Below are 14,239 nucleotides of genomic sequence, written 5' to 3' on the forward strand. Positions count from 1 at the left end.
AAAGGTGCATGTGAGAAAGGCAGGGACAACACTGACACTAAAGTTAACTCCGCAATTTACACAATGAAAATATGTTACTTTGACATCTTTTTAAATATTTATTTATTTACTGCATGAATGGCTGGCTTATACTTTAGAACTCTATTTTAAAAATAAAGTTTTAATAATTATATGAATACAAATATTTCTATATTTTTCACCACACATACACATTTACATATAAATGTTTTACCTTTTCTCACTTGTTTGTTGTTATGTGCCCTCGAGTCAGCTGCAACTCATGATGACCCTATGTATAACAGCCCTTAATCCTGCTCTATTCTGTGTCAATCTTACTGTCTCTGACAACCCTACTCCCATTATCCCAGTCACTGAATCAAGCAATCTCATCAAGTGTCTTCCTCTCTTGTTCTGCCCCTCCACCCTACTTGCAGTCCAGGGTATAGTCAATACTCTTCTCCAGCACCACAGCTCAAAGGCATCACTTCTCCTTCTATCATTCTTAGTCATTGTACAGCTTTCTGATGCACAACAAGTAATTGCAAAGATCATGGCCTGGATCAAAGCTTTTCTCAATATCTAGTTCTTTATTAGCCTCAGGAAAATTCTTGATTATCAATCCCAAATAAGTCAGTTATTTGTAGTAATTATAGTAAATTCTACCTCTGGCAACTTTTTCAAAGCTCTTAAAAATTTAACATCTTGGCTAAAACATTCTCAAAGTGCCTTTCTCTGGAATAGTGACTGCATACCAACACCGACCAATTAAGATGCAAGTTAAGATAAAGATAGGACATTAAGACAAGAAATGGCTCATACTTCTGACTAAAGAAATAAGCCACATTCAGCCCAAACAAGGAAAATGCTATTAGGTAACTTTTGTGTGTGTGTGTGTGTGTGTGCGTGTACCGTCAAATCAGATCTGACTGGTACAGGAGGAGACTGCCCCTCCTTCCCCGGCAGGGCATCTGGTGGATTTGAACCGTGCACCTCTGGGATTGTAGTTGCAGCTTCTTGCCACTAGGCCACCAGAGCTCCCCACTATTAGGTAACTTAACTAGCTATTTTCTATCCTTTTTCTTCATGAGACACTGAGCTCTATTTAGTTTTGAAAGTTTTCTAATGAAATTCTACTGCAGTGGTGGTAGGGAATGATACAATATACAAAATATGCAGTGAGTTATGAAAATTGCAGACAAATCTTAACTTTGAAAAATCAACCTGGTTTACAATCCCTATATTAGCACACAACACTTCAGGTTTTAACGAGCACAATGAATTTGGTTATCTTCAGAGACTCGCCACCAAGGTGCCATTTTCGCAAATGCAACAGCATCCTTCTGGGAGCTAATATTATCATCTGTGCCCCATCGATACCAAACCTGTGGAAAAATGTAATGTGTTTAATCTCCTTAGTCAAAACAAAAGTAGAATTTTATCAGCAAAAAGATAAATGCAAAGGCCATTTATGCAAATTATCTCCATGGAACATCGGAATAGAATCAGAGCCATTTATAAACTATGATGCACAGAGTTCTATGTTCTATATTAATTACAATCACCATCTTGACTAACTAGTTTACACCTGCATACTGTTCATACAGAAGCTGCATGGGCCATGAAGGATGTCTGTCAGCAGTGGTCACTGGTGGAGTCAACCACGTTTAACATTCTGGCAAGTGATCTTCTTATCTAACCTTTACACATGCCTACGAAGACTGAAGAAAAACCAATTGCAAAGAGTTAAGTATCCATAGATAGTCACAAGAACAAACAGATCTGTCTTGAAAGAACTGTACCAGAGCATTCCTCACAGCAAGGATGGTGAGATTTCATTTCACGTACACTGAGCATGTTATCAGAAGGGGTCAATTCTTGGACAAAGGCATCATGCTTAGAACAGTAGAGGGTCAAGAGGAAGACTTTGAACAAAATGGATTATCACAGTGCCTGCAACAATGGGCACACCAGAGACGGTGATGATGGCACTGCACCAGGCAGGGGTTCCTTCTTTCGTGTACAGCATCACTATAGGCCAGAGCCAATTTCATGGCAGCTAACAACAACACTGATACCAGAGAATCATCTGAAAACACATACACTAGGCTAATGGAAAATCAACAAAAGTATTTTAGGCTCAAAGAAAAGGATGTTTACCTAATTATACTCAAAGAATTAGCATATAAAGCTGCTAATGGAAAAAGAAGGAGCAATACAATATAATCTTAATGATACAAGCAAATATCTTAAGGCCTTTGGTTCCTTGATTTGGAGATGCAGGATCATGATTACAAAAGGCATCCCAGTCAATCAACAGTGTTTAGCACTTCTGTTCTACTTCCCAGTTCACTAGTGTCTGGGGTCTTAAAAGCTTTCAATGTGCAACTACTGGTCTCTACTAGTTTAGGGCAACGAAGTCAGGAAGAGACAGTAGAAACAATGCTTAGCTGTTTCCAGGAACAAAGCCCTCTTTTACAACAATACTAAAAAAACTCATGGAATCCATCAAGACCATGATCAAAAGGGGGTTACTGTAAGCCAGAATTTCAAATTCTCATGAAATCCAGACTTCTAGAGCCATGGAAACTGGATGAATCCCTGAAACTACTGTTCTGAAATAATCTTTAAACCAAAATCACTCTCTGAAGTACTTTTTTAATTGATATTTTAAGAAAAGTTTACAGAAAACTTGGATTTTCATTCATTCACTATTGCAAATTTTCCTCCCTACCCACCCCCCTTCACTTTTCTCTTTAAAAAGCTTCCTCCTCCCCTCCCACCACCTCCAGTTCACTTTGGTATGCACCTCTTATTCTGGACTGTTGTAATGCAAATAATACCTAATTATATCTCAGTAACAAAAGGACAAATACTGCATAACGCCACTACTGTATAACAGGACTCACATGTTAGTTGGGGAGAAACTACTAAAAGAGGGGATAAATAATGAACACTGCATTTAAACAGATGAGGGAAAGAACTGTCTGAAGTATTCTTAAAACCAATTAATAGCTTAGCTAGTAAAGAATGTCTACCTATTATGGTCCTTTTAAGGGTCAGCTGAATAGGATGATCTCCAGTGAGTGGACTGACACAGTGGCTACAGCAAAGGGCTCAAGTGTGTATGAGATGAGGCTGCCACAGGATAGGCCAGTGTTCAAGTCTGCTGTTCATATGGTCACTATGAGTCATACTTGATTCTGTGGTATATAACAACTTATAGGGTGAAACTGACATCAGCAATCCAAATGATTATCCAGACTAGAAACTTAGAGAGCAGTGAGTTTGCCTTAATAGAAAAAGAAAAATGCTAAGTGTCTACAGTGTGCCTGACACAGGCAAGATAAACAAAGGAACATAGAAGAGCAAGGAACCCAACATGGACAACTTTAAATTTAAGGAACTCTGTCCATTCTATTACTCACACTGTTTTTAAGTTTTATGAACATCAACTACTTGCCAGTGTATATGGGGTACCATGCACTCCACTAATGTGAGATCTATATGTGGTCACTTATTTACCCCAGACTAGAGCTCCTCAAGCATTAATGTTTTACTAATATAGAAATAAAATCTTGCCTCTCTCAATCTTTGATATAGACAGCAATTCTGTGAATAACATCCACTCATGTTAAATCACGTAAGGGTTACTTAGAAAGCTAAAAAATAGAGTGTAATGTCTTGAACATAACCAAAGAGCAAACGGACTCTCCAAATTTGCACTATGTGCACTTTAACTTCCATTGCATTTGCTGTGGCCTTCAATAACAATAAAAAGCAAGGGACTTTAATTATAAATTAGAACACAACTCTAAAATTACGCTAGTGAGACATTTTCTTGTAGTAAGAATCTGTTAAAAGTAAACTACAAGTTTTGTTATACTTTTAAAAAACTATTCGCATCGCATAATTTCTTCATAAAAGCTGTAATTGCTCCTATTTTCCTAAATTCTAAAACAGATATTGCTGACAATGTTACACGAATTTTACTTTCTACATTACAATGTAATTTTGTACCTGGTCAAAGCACCAATTTTGCAATCACACCATATTACCGAGGGCTTTCCAAATAGGTGCGAGACCTTAACTGTAAATATAAGGGTTTCCGAACTAAAAACTGGACATGTGTTTTTAAAGTCTTCCAGGCCTAAAATAAAGGCACACTAAATTGTAAAATGTTAACTAGTCAATACATTAGTAACGAGTTAAATTTTACTGAGGATTGATTTAAAAAAAAAAAATCAACTCTGCAATGCGATACCGAAGGTGAAAGCTGAAGAAATAAGATTTAAAAAAAAAAAAAACCAACCCCACTCAAATGCGTTTAAAGTAAATTCTGGAAGCGATGCTGTGAAACCTTTTCACCAGCCTCCCTATTCTTCAACGGCATTTTAGAATAAGTTGTGTTTGCACGCCTTTTTTAAGGCAATCACCAAGAAAAAGAGTCCAAAAATCTGTCCATTAACATCAATCAAGTCTAAAAATAGTGCCCTCCTCCTACATACTGAGCCAAGTGGCAAGAATACAGGAGAGAGAGCTCGAGAAGTTCTGAAATGGCAGTGACAGAAGACAAGGGGAAGGAATCCCAGGGTCCCGAGCCACTGTGCGGCCAAGCGCCGAGAGCTGGCACCCGAACCGCAAGCTCCCGGCTCGGGCCAGGACGAGACCCAGCAACTTCGCGCCGAGCCCGCGCTGCGGCGCTCGCCTGGCGCTTCCTTCCCCAGCCCGGCCCGGTAGCAGCTTCCATGGGGCGCAGTGACAGTCGCGGGGCGGGCTCCGAAGGATGCCGCCCGGCAGGGCTGATACCCACCTTCCTTCTCGGCCCGCGCCGCGGCCACGACGAGGGTCATCACCAGGTGCAGCGCTCCTAGAAGGCAAGGGGCCGCGCTCCGCAGGCCCCCGCCACGGGCGGCCGCGGGCTCCAGACCCGCCACGGCGGACGTGGAGGCAGCGGCTGCTCCTGCTGTGCCTCCGCCCGCTCGCTTCCCCATCCCTGCCGGCCGGGGGCCGACGCGCTCGAGGTCCAGCGCGGCCCTTCTCGGCTCCGAGGCGGCGGCGGAGCGGGGGCCGTGGTCTGGGTTCTGGTCGCGGTGCTGGAAACAAGCAGCCCGGGTCCAGGGCTTCAGCTCCTGCCTTAAGTCCGAGTTCGTGCGTGCGTGCGTGCGTGCGTGCGTGTGAGCGAGAGTGTCAGTCACGGCCGCGGCTCAGCATCGTCTACAGAAGTCAAAGCCGAAAGACCTCGGGTCAAGCACGGGAGGCGGCCATCCTGGAAACGGGCAGGAGCCTCGGGTCCAGGGCGCTGGCCTGCAAGGGGCGGAGCTCAGGACTCAACTCCGCCCTCGCCTTCACGGCGCTTGTCAGTCTGTCAGGCCCAGAGTCCTATGACCTGAACCTATTGTCCTTCTCTGACGTGCTCTAGGCTTCGCCGGCCAGAGGGGCCAAGAGTAGCTCAACACCAGTCTGTCACTGATAAATCCCACTGTTAGGTAAAAGTGAGTCAGCCCCGGGCTCCTATGCCAGGACTTATGATGGCCGCACAGACTTCGCAATGACAGTGATGGCTAGCGCAGGGCCGACTCTGCGCAGCCGCCGTAGCGCATGGGCAGGGCCGCGTGGCGCGTGGCGCCTGGTGTGGCTGGCTAACGCCCTGGGCTCGGAGAGGAACCTAGCATTTCGCTTGCTGCATCACCTGAGCCTTCCAGAGAACGGAGTCGACGTCCGGTCACGGAAATTACGCTCCGCTGAAGACTCCTGGTAGTACCTCTGCCGCTTTGGCATCTGTATTAGTTCCTGGCCCACTGCCTTGACAGGGACCTGCTCTTATCGTTTCTTTCCTTCACCGTATCCAAAAAGCACTTACAGGATCTGCATGCTATTGGATTATGCCCACATAGTCACATGTGCTGAAAGTAGCAATGACCTTTTAGTTCTCTTCCAGAAGTGTGTTAGGTGCAGTGATTCCCAAAGCCGCTCCTCTCGAAACCTCACGTTTAAGTGGAGGATCTGTGTGTGCTTGGTTCTTCCTAACAAGACTGAACTTAAGCTTCTTGAGAATTTTTTTTATTCTTTATAAATTCTATGCCGATTGGCAGTATCATGATAATGAAGAGATTGAAATTGTTAACAGCTTTCGTTTGCTTGGCTCTACAGTCAACACTCTTGGTACCAGCAGCAAGGAAATCAAAAGATTAATTGCATTGGGAGAATCTGCTGTGAGAATACTGAAGAGCAACAATGTCCCTCTGGGTATTAAGGTGTCCCTGATCCAGGCCATAGTCTTCGCAATTAGTTGCTATGCGTCAGAATGCTGGACAATGATTAGGGATGATATAAGGAGGATTGATTCTTTGAGCTGTGGTACTGGAAAAGAGTATTGAATATACAGTGGACTACTAGGAGAACAAATAGGTTCATCCTAGAAAGGGTGAGACCAGGCTGCTCCTTAGAGGCAAGGATTCTGAAGCTTCATCTGACATACTTTGGGCATGTTGCAAGGAATAACCAAACCAGTCCTTGGAGAGTGACTTCATGCCTGGGAGGGTGGAAGAGGGACAGTACAAGAGAGGAAGACTCTGGAGGAGATGTTAATTCAGTGACTGAGGTAGTGGGAGTAGGTGTGTCAGAGATAATAATGTTGGCATAAGATAGAGCAGGTTTCAGAGCTTTTGTACATAGGGTTGCTATGAGTTGCAAGCAACTTGACAGCACATAACAACAAGTTCTATTCTAAAGCCATTTTACGTTGCCTAGCAGTATTTGTTGAGCAAATGTATTTTTTAAGGCCAAATCTGACTTATTGTCAGGTGCCATAGAGTTTATTACTCAGTGACCCTATGAACAACTGATCTTAGCCTTGCCCTGCCCTGAACCATACTATCTCTGTTATACTCCATCCTATTGTTATAGTCACAGTCAATCTATCATGTATAGAAGGGCTTCATCAAAACCCTCTACCTTTCCCAACATGACGTCTTTTTCCAAAGACTACCCCACCTGACAGTATGCCCAAAGGATATGAGATTACATTTGACCATCTTTGCCTCTAAGGAGCTTCCTGACTACACACTCAGTTCAAGAGAGAGTTACTTGTTCCTTTGGCAATCAGATAGTCTAACACCACAATTCAGATGCATCGCTTCTTTTATATGTCTAGAAAGCAGTTGAAAAGGGCATGGTTTAGAAAAGCAATTGAAAGTGACCATGGCCACTTCAGTCTTCAAGCAGACATCCTTGCTCTTTAGCACTTTGGTGAGGTCCTTGACAGTAGAATTTCCCAATGCAACATGTCTTTTCATTTCTTGACTGTTACTACTATGAGGATTGTGGATTCAAGGTAAATTAAATCATTGACAGCTGTAGTCTATCATATCTGTTGATTTAGTAGTGAGGATTTTTGTTTTCTTAAGAGGTATATTGAAGGCTGTAGTTTTTTATCATATGCAGCAGGTTATCTTCACTATCAGCAAGCAAGATTGTGTCATCTGCATAGTGCAGGTTGTTGATGAGCCTTCCTCCAAGCCTGATGTCCTATTCTTCTTCATATAGTCCTGCTTCTCAAATGATCTCTTCAGCTTACAGATTGAATCATTGTAGGAAAAGCATACCACTCCAGTGCACACCTTTCTTACTTTAAATCATGCAGTGAGCCTTTGCTCTGTTCAGGCAACAGCTGCTTGGTTTATGTTAGGTTTCACATTAGCACAATTAAGTATTCTGGAAATCCCATTCTTTTCAATGTTATCCATAATTTGTTATGATCCATAAAGTCAAATGTTTTTGTATTATCAAATAAAACACAAGCAGACATCTTTCTGGTGGTCTCTTTCAGCCAAAGATCCATCTGAAATTAGCAATGATATACGTTATGCCATAGCCTCCAGGTTGAATTTCTGACATTTCCCTGTCAATGTCCTGTTCAAGCCACTTTTGAATAATCTTCAAGATTTTTTGCATTTGATATTAAGGTTATTATTTGGCAATTCCTAAATTCTATTGCATCACTTTTTGTGGGTTATGGGAACAAATAAGAATTTTTTCCAGTTAGTTGACCAGGGAACTAGCTGTTTTACAAATGTCTTGGCACAGATTAGTAAACGTATCCAGGGCTGCATCTGTTTTTTGAAACATACCAGTATTTCATCACTATTTATTTTTATTTTCAGTATCATCAGTACAGCTTGAGTTTCTTCCTTTATTACCATACTTCCTAAAATGGTCCAGTGTTGACAATTCTTTTTGGTACAGTAACTCAGTGTATTCTTGTATCTTCCTTTGATGCTCCCTGGATCATTCAAGATTTTGCCCATACTATCCTTTAGAATTGCACCTCGAGGCTTGAATTTATTTTCAGTTCTTTCAGTTTGAGAAATGCTGAGTGCTTCCTTGTTTATTTTCTAACTCCTGTTCTTTGTACATTTTGTTATAGTACTTTGCTTTGACTCCTCAAACTGCCCTTTGAAATCTTTGATTTTTCTCTTTTACGTAAGCATTTCTTCCTGTTGTTTTGACCTTTACATTCTAGTGCAATTTTCAGTCTTTTCTGACATCTGCTTTGGTCTCTTCTTTCTCCCCAATCTTTGTAATGATCTTTTTTGCTTTCTTCATGGATAATAAATCCTTGATGTCATCCATAAGCCATCTGGTCTTTGTTAGTATTCAATGTATAAAACCTATAACTTGAGATTATTTTTAAATTCAGCTGAAATAGACTCAAGGGCATATTTTTATTCTTATGAATTTATTTTCTTCAGCCTCTATTTGAACTTGTGTATGCGTAATTTGTGGTCTATTCCACTTGCCCTGGTTTTGACTGCTGGTATTGAGCTTCTGTGTCAATTCTTTCCATAGATGTAGTCAGTCTGATTCGATTCCTGTATAGTTCACAAGTGAGGTCCATGTGTAGAGTCACCATTTGTGGAGTGGTTTGTTTGTTTTTTTTCTTTTTAAAAAAAGTGTTTGCAAAAAATAAATCATTGGTTGCACAGAATTCAATCATTTGATCTCCAGCCTCTGTAACAAAGTCTGTATTTTCCAGCAAACAGTCCTTGTTTTTGTTTCCAACTTTTGCTTTCCAGTCACCAGTTGTTATTAATGCATCTTGAACATGATGTTCGATCAATTTGAGAATGCAAAACTTGGTAGAAATACCCTACTTCTTCATATTTGGCTTGAAAGATTGATACTAAATATTTCAATACTAGTTGTATTAAAAGCACTTCCTCTTATTACTATGAATAATATCCTATCACTCACAGTATTTTACTTTAGCATTGTACTCTTGAAATGTTCTTTTTTTACTATGAATGCAACATCATTCTTCCTCAATTTTTCATTCCCATCATAATAGATCCTCTAACTGTCTGATTCAAAATGGCCCATACTATTTTCACCTCAGCCCAGTAATACCTAGAATGGCAATCTTCACGTGTTCCATTTCATTTTTGTCAACTTCCATTTTCTTAAATTTATGTTTTGTACATTCCATGTTCCAATAATTAATACATGTTAGCAGCTATTTATCTTCATTTTTCAGTATTGTTCAATCGGAGGGCCTCTACTTCTAATACTATATTTAACAGCATTCCTTGATTATTTAGAGTCTTTGATGGCCTGTCCCATGGCCAGTCCTGCTTCTTAGTTTTCATCTGGAATTTCAGATGAAATTTGTCCACTGTAGGTGATCTGCTGTATTTAAAATACAGGCATAGCTTCCAACAACCCACAAGCCACCTCCATACTTCAGACTGACAGAAAAGTGCGGTACCCATAAGAGCAAACCATAAAATAATCAAGCATACAAATATCATAAAACAAACATGCATGCTATGGGGGCAAATGTGTTGAAGATACATCAGCATGAGGAATGAATGTCCATCCTGGGGCAGAGTTTCTGCTGGCCTCAGAGGAGCCTAGGGTAGTCTGCCTGGCTAAAAAAAAATGGGTCTTTGCCAATCTAGGGAATGGATACCTCCCAGTTACAGGAGGTGTCCCCTCCCTCTAATCTGGTGCATGATTGCAGACCAGGAGTGGTGAGTCAGCAGGCCCTGGGAACAATGCTCTGGGAGCCTCTGGCTCCAGACACAGGGTTGTATGACCATGGCCTGAGGAAGAGCCGGATGTTGGCAGGGTAATATGGACAAGAGAAGGTAGGTGGGGGGAACATGACCCACCACCTGATGAGTAGTGAGGTGTGGTGGGTACAGGCGACAAGGGGAAGCTTGGATGTTTTCAGCTGTGTGGCTACCGCTGCTGCCATCACCCTACACTGTGTAGATCATGGGTCAAAATGTCCAGACTGCACTGTTTGGAGTTCTTTGTTCTCTTGCTTTCCTGATTCAATACAAAACAAACAACACAGGAAAAGAAGGCTTCAGGAACATTTGTTAAAAGAAATCCAAGTGCTTTGTTAAGCATTTATATTTATACTTTCCCCCCCCCATGTTTGTATTCTTTGCATACGATCATTCATGTACCAAAGTACATGTTTCATGCATGTACTTTGTATTTATACAATTGTTAATACACATTTATTTCGTGTAATTAATTACTGTTGATCTATGCCTATTCTTGCCTCATCTTTTCAAGTCTCTATTGAACCTTTCCTAGTGATTTCCCTCCACACCTTTTTCTTACCCTTTCTGCCCTTTCCCTTTCTCTTCCCCTTCCCCTTTTAAACAGTTATACATATCTTGCCCAATTATCCTTCTATTTTTACAATGGTCTTGTGTAATATTTGTCCTTATTAGACTAAGTTATTTCATTCAGCAGAATGCTCCCTCTACTCTCCCATGTTATATAGTATTTTAAAAATCATTGTTAGATCTATACTTTTTTTTAAATGGCCTTGCCTTATTTTTTAAAAGCATTTTTATTTTTCTGGATATCAGTTTTTAAATTCATTAATAATAAGATTGTATTCTTTATTATAATGAAATATGAAGATTCTAATATATATCTTACCTCCAAATTGGCTTTTCCACACTTATCTATGCCAATTATTATTACACTTGTGTATAACAATAATAATTATTTTGTTATTGTGTACCATTGAGTCGGAACCCAGTCGGTTTTTGGAGCCATTAAATAGCACAGGAGGAGATGGCCTTTCTTTTTCACAGAGCAACTGGCAGATTCAAACCACCTGCCTTTGTGTTGGCAGTACAACTCCTTACCACTAAACTGCCAGATCTCCCTAGTATATGCTTGAGGTAGGTGATCTGCAAAATGCTTTTTTTCTCACTAAAGATATCAAGCCTAGGGATATGTGTAACTCCCTGCCTTGCTGGGCCAAAGCATAGCCTCTGAGATTCCAGCACAAGAAATCAACAGCCCTTCCTTCATTGCCAGGTTCAGGGTGAAGAAGCTTCTCCAACCTTGAAGCATTTGGATTCTCACATACAGGAATGAGCCACAGCATTTGAATTGCTGGAGGCTCAGGAGCCGCATGGAAATAACTTGCATCTGCCTATAATCGGAGCATAGGCATATACAGACATGTTTGATCAAAGGTTGATTTCCCATGAAGCTGATGAGGCTTGAGCTTCAGGGTTCATCTCTTACAAAATCTTTTTCCAAGGCCTGGCACGTAATTATGTCTTTGTAACCTTATGTTCTCAAGTGGGAAATCAATGATTGCATATTTTTAGACCTCACAGTCCCCAAGTTCTCTCAGGACCCACGACTTCACTAGCCAGGCTGATGAGAAGGACCACCACGTGACTCTGCCACAGAGCCACTGGGTGGGCTTAGCATCATGGTGCTTGACAACTATGCCAGGAGCTAACCCTGCTCTATTTGGTAAATACTTTGAAATGGGGTTTCAGGCTCCTTCGAGTTCTGAATTTTCTGTCTACTATTAGTAATAAGCTGTGCTTCCACCACCATTCAGTTGTACCTAAAATTTTTATTTTGGTTGTAACTAAATGACTTTCATTGGAGGAGTGGGAAGGATGTTGAATAATATATGAGAAATTTCTGTGTTTCTGCTTTGCCTTATTACAGTTTAACTATTTGTAACAACGTAAATTCCAGAGATATTCAATAAAGTGAGGGCTTATACATTTAAAATGCTGACGATGCAAAGGCCAGTAACAATAAAAATCACAATTAAAGCATGAATCTGAAACCATAGAATAATGGCACCAGTTTAGACAAAGATAAGGTAGGAAAGATAAGCCCTAGATGCAGATTCAAGAACAGGCCACTTTGAATGGAACCTGCTCCTGTGACCAGAGACCAGACAGCTCAGCCTTCTCACATGTTCAACACACATATTTCCCTAAAACTAAGTTTGTTTTTTTTCTAAATTCCATTGGGGAAGGCCCCCTATGAGGTGGATTGATTCAGTGACTGGGGTAATAGGGATGGGTGTATCGGAGATGGTGCGATTGGCACAGGACAGAGCAGAGTTTAGGGATGTTGTACAGAGGGTCACTATGAGTTGTAAGCAACTCGACAGCACATAACAACAACAACAACAACATACTTTTCACAGGGAGTTGATACTGCCATTCACTTTAATAACAAGAAGGGAATAAAGGAGATTTTATTTTGTAAGCCATATCATGTAGCTTTTGTTGTTAGGTACATTGAGTTGACTACACATCATAGCTACACTGTGAACAACAGAGCTGAACTTGACCCAAACCTGCATGATCCTTACTTTCTTTGACATGTTTGAGCCTACTGTTACAGTCTTTTCAAATCGACCTTATCAGGGGGCCTCCTATCTTCAACTCTCCACTTTTCCCAGCATGATGATTTTTCTAAGTACTGACCCTTCCTGACAACATGCCTAAAATATATGAGATGAAGTTTTACCATCTTTGCCTCAAAGAAGAAACCTAATTGCACTTTCTCCAAGACAGACGTGTTTGTTGTTTTGGCAGTGTATGGACTATTGGGTATTGGCACTACAAGTCAAAGACATTGATTCTTCATCTGCCTTTTTTATTCATTGTCAGATGCATAGAAAGCAATTGAAAAGACTACAACTTGGATTTTGCTTTTTGGATTGGATTTTGCTTTTTGGAGATCCTTATGGCCATGAATTAACTAATCTTTTAGTTATTCTTAACAGAAAAAATACCAACAAAGAAAAGATTTGTGCAAATCCTCAAGAGGAACCGTGTATATGAGTATGTTTGTATGCATTTGGTTTACATATGGTCACCATCTATATTCTGTCTTGTAGGTTCTCTGCTTTCAATTTCTTTGTAAGGACACAGGTAGGGAGTATTAAGAGCAGAGTCTGACACCGTTCACTCCTACGCAGTGAGCGCAGGCGAAGCGAGAGGCTCCCTCACCATGTCAGCTGTGGAGGTGGAGGGGATTTTTCGCAGAGCCCGGGGCAGGACCCTGGACGCATTTTCCGAAGAAAAGGAAAGAGAATGGAGAGGCGCATTCTACTTCATCCAAGGTGCAGACCCACAGTTTGGACTGATGAAGGCCTGGTCCGTGGGGGACTGTGACAGAGGTGGCGATGAGTGGGGGCAGGAGATCTGTCTGACCGAACAGGCCGTCCAGGCCATCAACAAGCTGAACCCCAAGCCCAAGTTCTTCGTTCTGTGTGGCGACCTTGTCCATGCCATGCCAGGAATGCCCTGGCGGAGGGAACAGACAGAAGACCTTCAGCGAGTGCTCAAGAGCATTGATAGCGAGATTCCACTGGTCTTCATCAGTGGCAATCACGACATCGGCAACGTCCCCACATCTGAGTCCATCAAAGAGTTCTGCCAGACGTGGGGAGATGACTACTTCAGCTTCTGGGTTGGAGGCGTCCTGTTCCTGGTCCTCAACTCGCAGTTCTTCTACAATGCCTCCAGGTGCCCCACCCTGAAGCAGGCCCAGGACCAGTGGCTAGAGGAGCAGCTGAGCATCGCTGGGCAGCGCCGATGCCAGCATGCTATTGTCTTCCAGCACATTCCATTGTTTCTCCAGAGCATGGATGAAGAGGACGACTACTTCAACCTCCCCAGGCCGGTGCGGCAGGAGGTGGCAGACAGGTTCACCAAAGCAGGTATCAAAGCTGTGTTCTCAGGCCACTACCACAGGAATGCCGGGGGCACCTACCAGAACCTCAACATGGTGGTGTCATCCGCCATCGGGTGCCAGCTGGGCCAAGACACGCATGGGCTCCGTGTCGTGGTGGTCACCGCTGACAAGATCACTCATCGGTATAGACGAGCTGAATGAGAAAGGAATAGAAGATGACCTGATGGATTTGATGAAGAAGAATTGA

The 14,239-nt window shown here is 41.9% G+C and overlaps 1 protein-coding gene and 1 pseudogene across 1 annotated transcript in view; one reads left to right on the top strand and one right to left on the bottom strand.

The window, feature by feature from the left end:
* TMEM131 (transmembrane protein 131) overlaps positions 1–5,233 on the bottom strand; it is a 408,192-nt gene extending 402,959 nt beyond the window's left edge. Inside the window, exon 1 of the mRNA XM_006900709.1 lies at positions 4,811–5,233. Coding sequence (XP_006900771.1) covers positions 4,811–4,991 — 181 coding nt within the window. The 5' untranslated portion in view covers positions 4,992–5,233. The remainder of the gene's footprint in view (positions 1–4,810) is intronic.
* Positions 5,234–13,305: 8,072 nt separating this feature from the next.
* On the top strand, positions 13,306–14,239 carry LOC102851802 (annotated as a pseudogene).

The sequence above is a fragment of the Elephantulus edwardii genome, unplaced genomic scaffold, assembly GCF_000299155.1.
Source record: "Elephantulus edwardii isolate Elephantulus edwardi_28Jun2011 unplaced genomic scaffold, EleEdw1.0 scaffold00291, whole genome shotgun sequence".
In the NCBI taxonomy this organism is placed as follows: Eukaryota; Metazoa; Chordata; class Mammalia; order Macroscelidea; family Macroscelididae; genus Elephantulus; species Elephantulus edwardii.